This window comes from Corvus brachyrhynchos, unplaced genomic scaffold (assembly GCF_000691975.1).
Source record: "Corvus brachyrhynchos isolate BGI_N302 unplaced genomic scaffold, ASM69197v1 C11389728, whole genome shotgun sequence".
NCBI classification, from domain to species: Eukaryota; Metazoa; Chordata; class Aves; order Passeriformes; family Corvidae; genus Corvus; species Corvus brachyrhynchos.
This window is the reverse complement of record NW_008242730.1, coordinates 1-290: the sequence shown is the minus strand read 5'-3', so window position 1 is coordinate 290 and position 290 is coordinate 1. Positions and strand designations below refer to the sequence as shown.

At 50.7% G+C, this 290-nt stretch overlaps 1 protein-coding gene across 1 annotated transcript; it reads left to right on the top strand.

Annotated features, from left to right (window-relative positions):
• Positions 1 to 3: 3 nt before the first annotated feature.
• On the top strand, positions 4 to 285 carry LOC108449394 (mucin-5AC-like; the record flags this gene model as incomplete). The annotated part of the gene is made up of 1 exon (XM_017745352.1): positions 4 to 285. A coding segment is annotated over one exon (282 nt), but the record flags the coding sequence as incomplete, so codon positions are not given.
• Positions 286 to 290: the final 5 nt, after the last annotated feature.

Sequence of the window (290 nt, the reverse complement as noted above, 5' to 3'; positions counted from 1 at the left end):
ACAACAGTGCCCACCCCAGCTACCACCACTGTCCGCATCTCCAATACCACAGACAACTGCGTGGTGGAGCACTGTGCCTGGACACAGTGGTTTAATGTGGACTCCCCTACTCCAGGCAGTGAAAATGGAGATACAGAGACTTTTGAAAGCATCCGAGCCGCTGGGTATGAGCTGTGTGACAAGCCACGAGACATCAAGTGCCGTGCCAAAGATTACCCTGACAGGATTGTGAAAATAATGGGACAGAAATTTGAGTGCAGCATTGACAGGGGGCTTGTGTGCAGAAATAA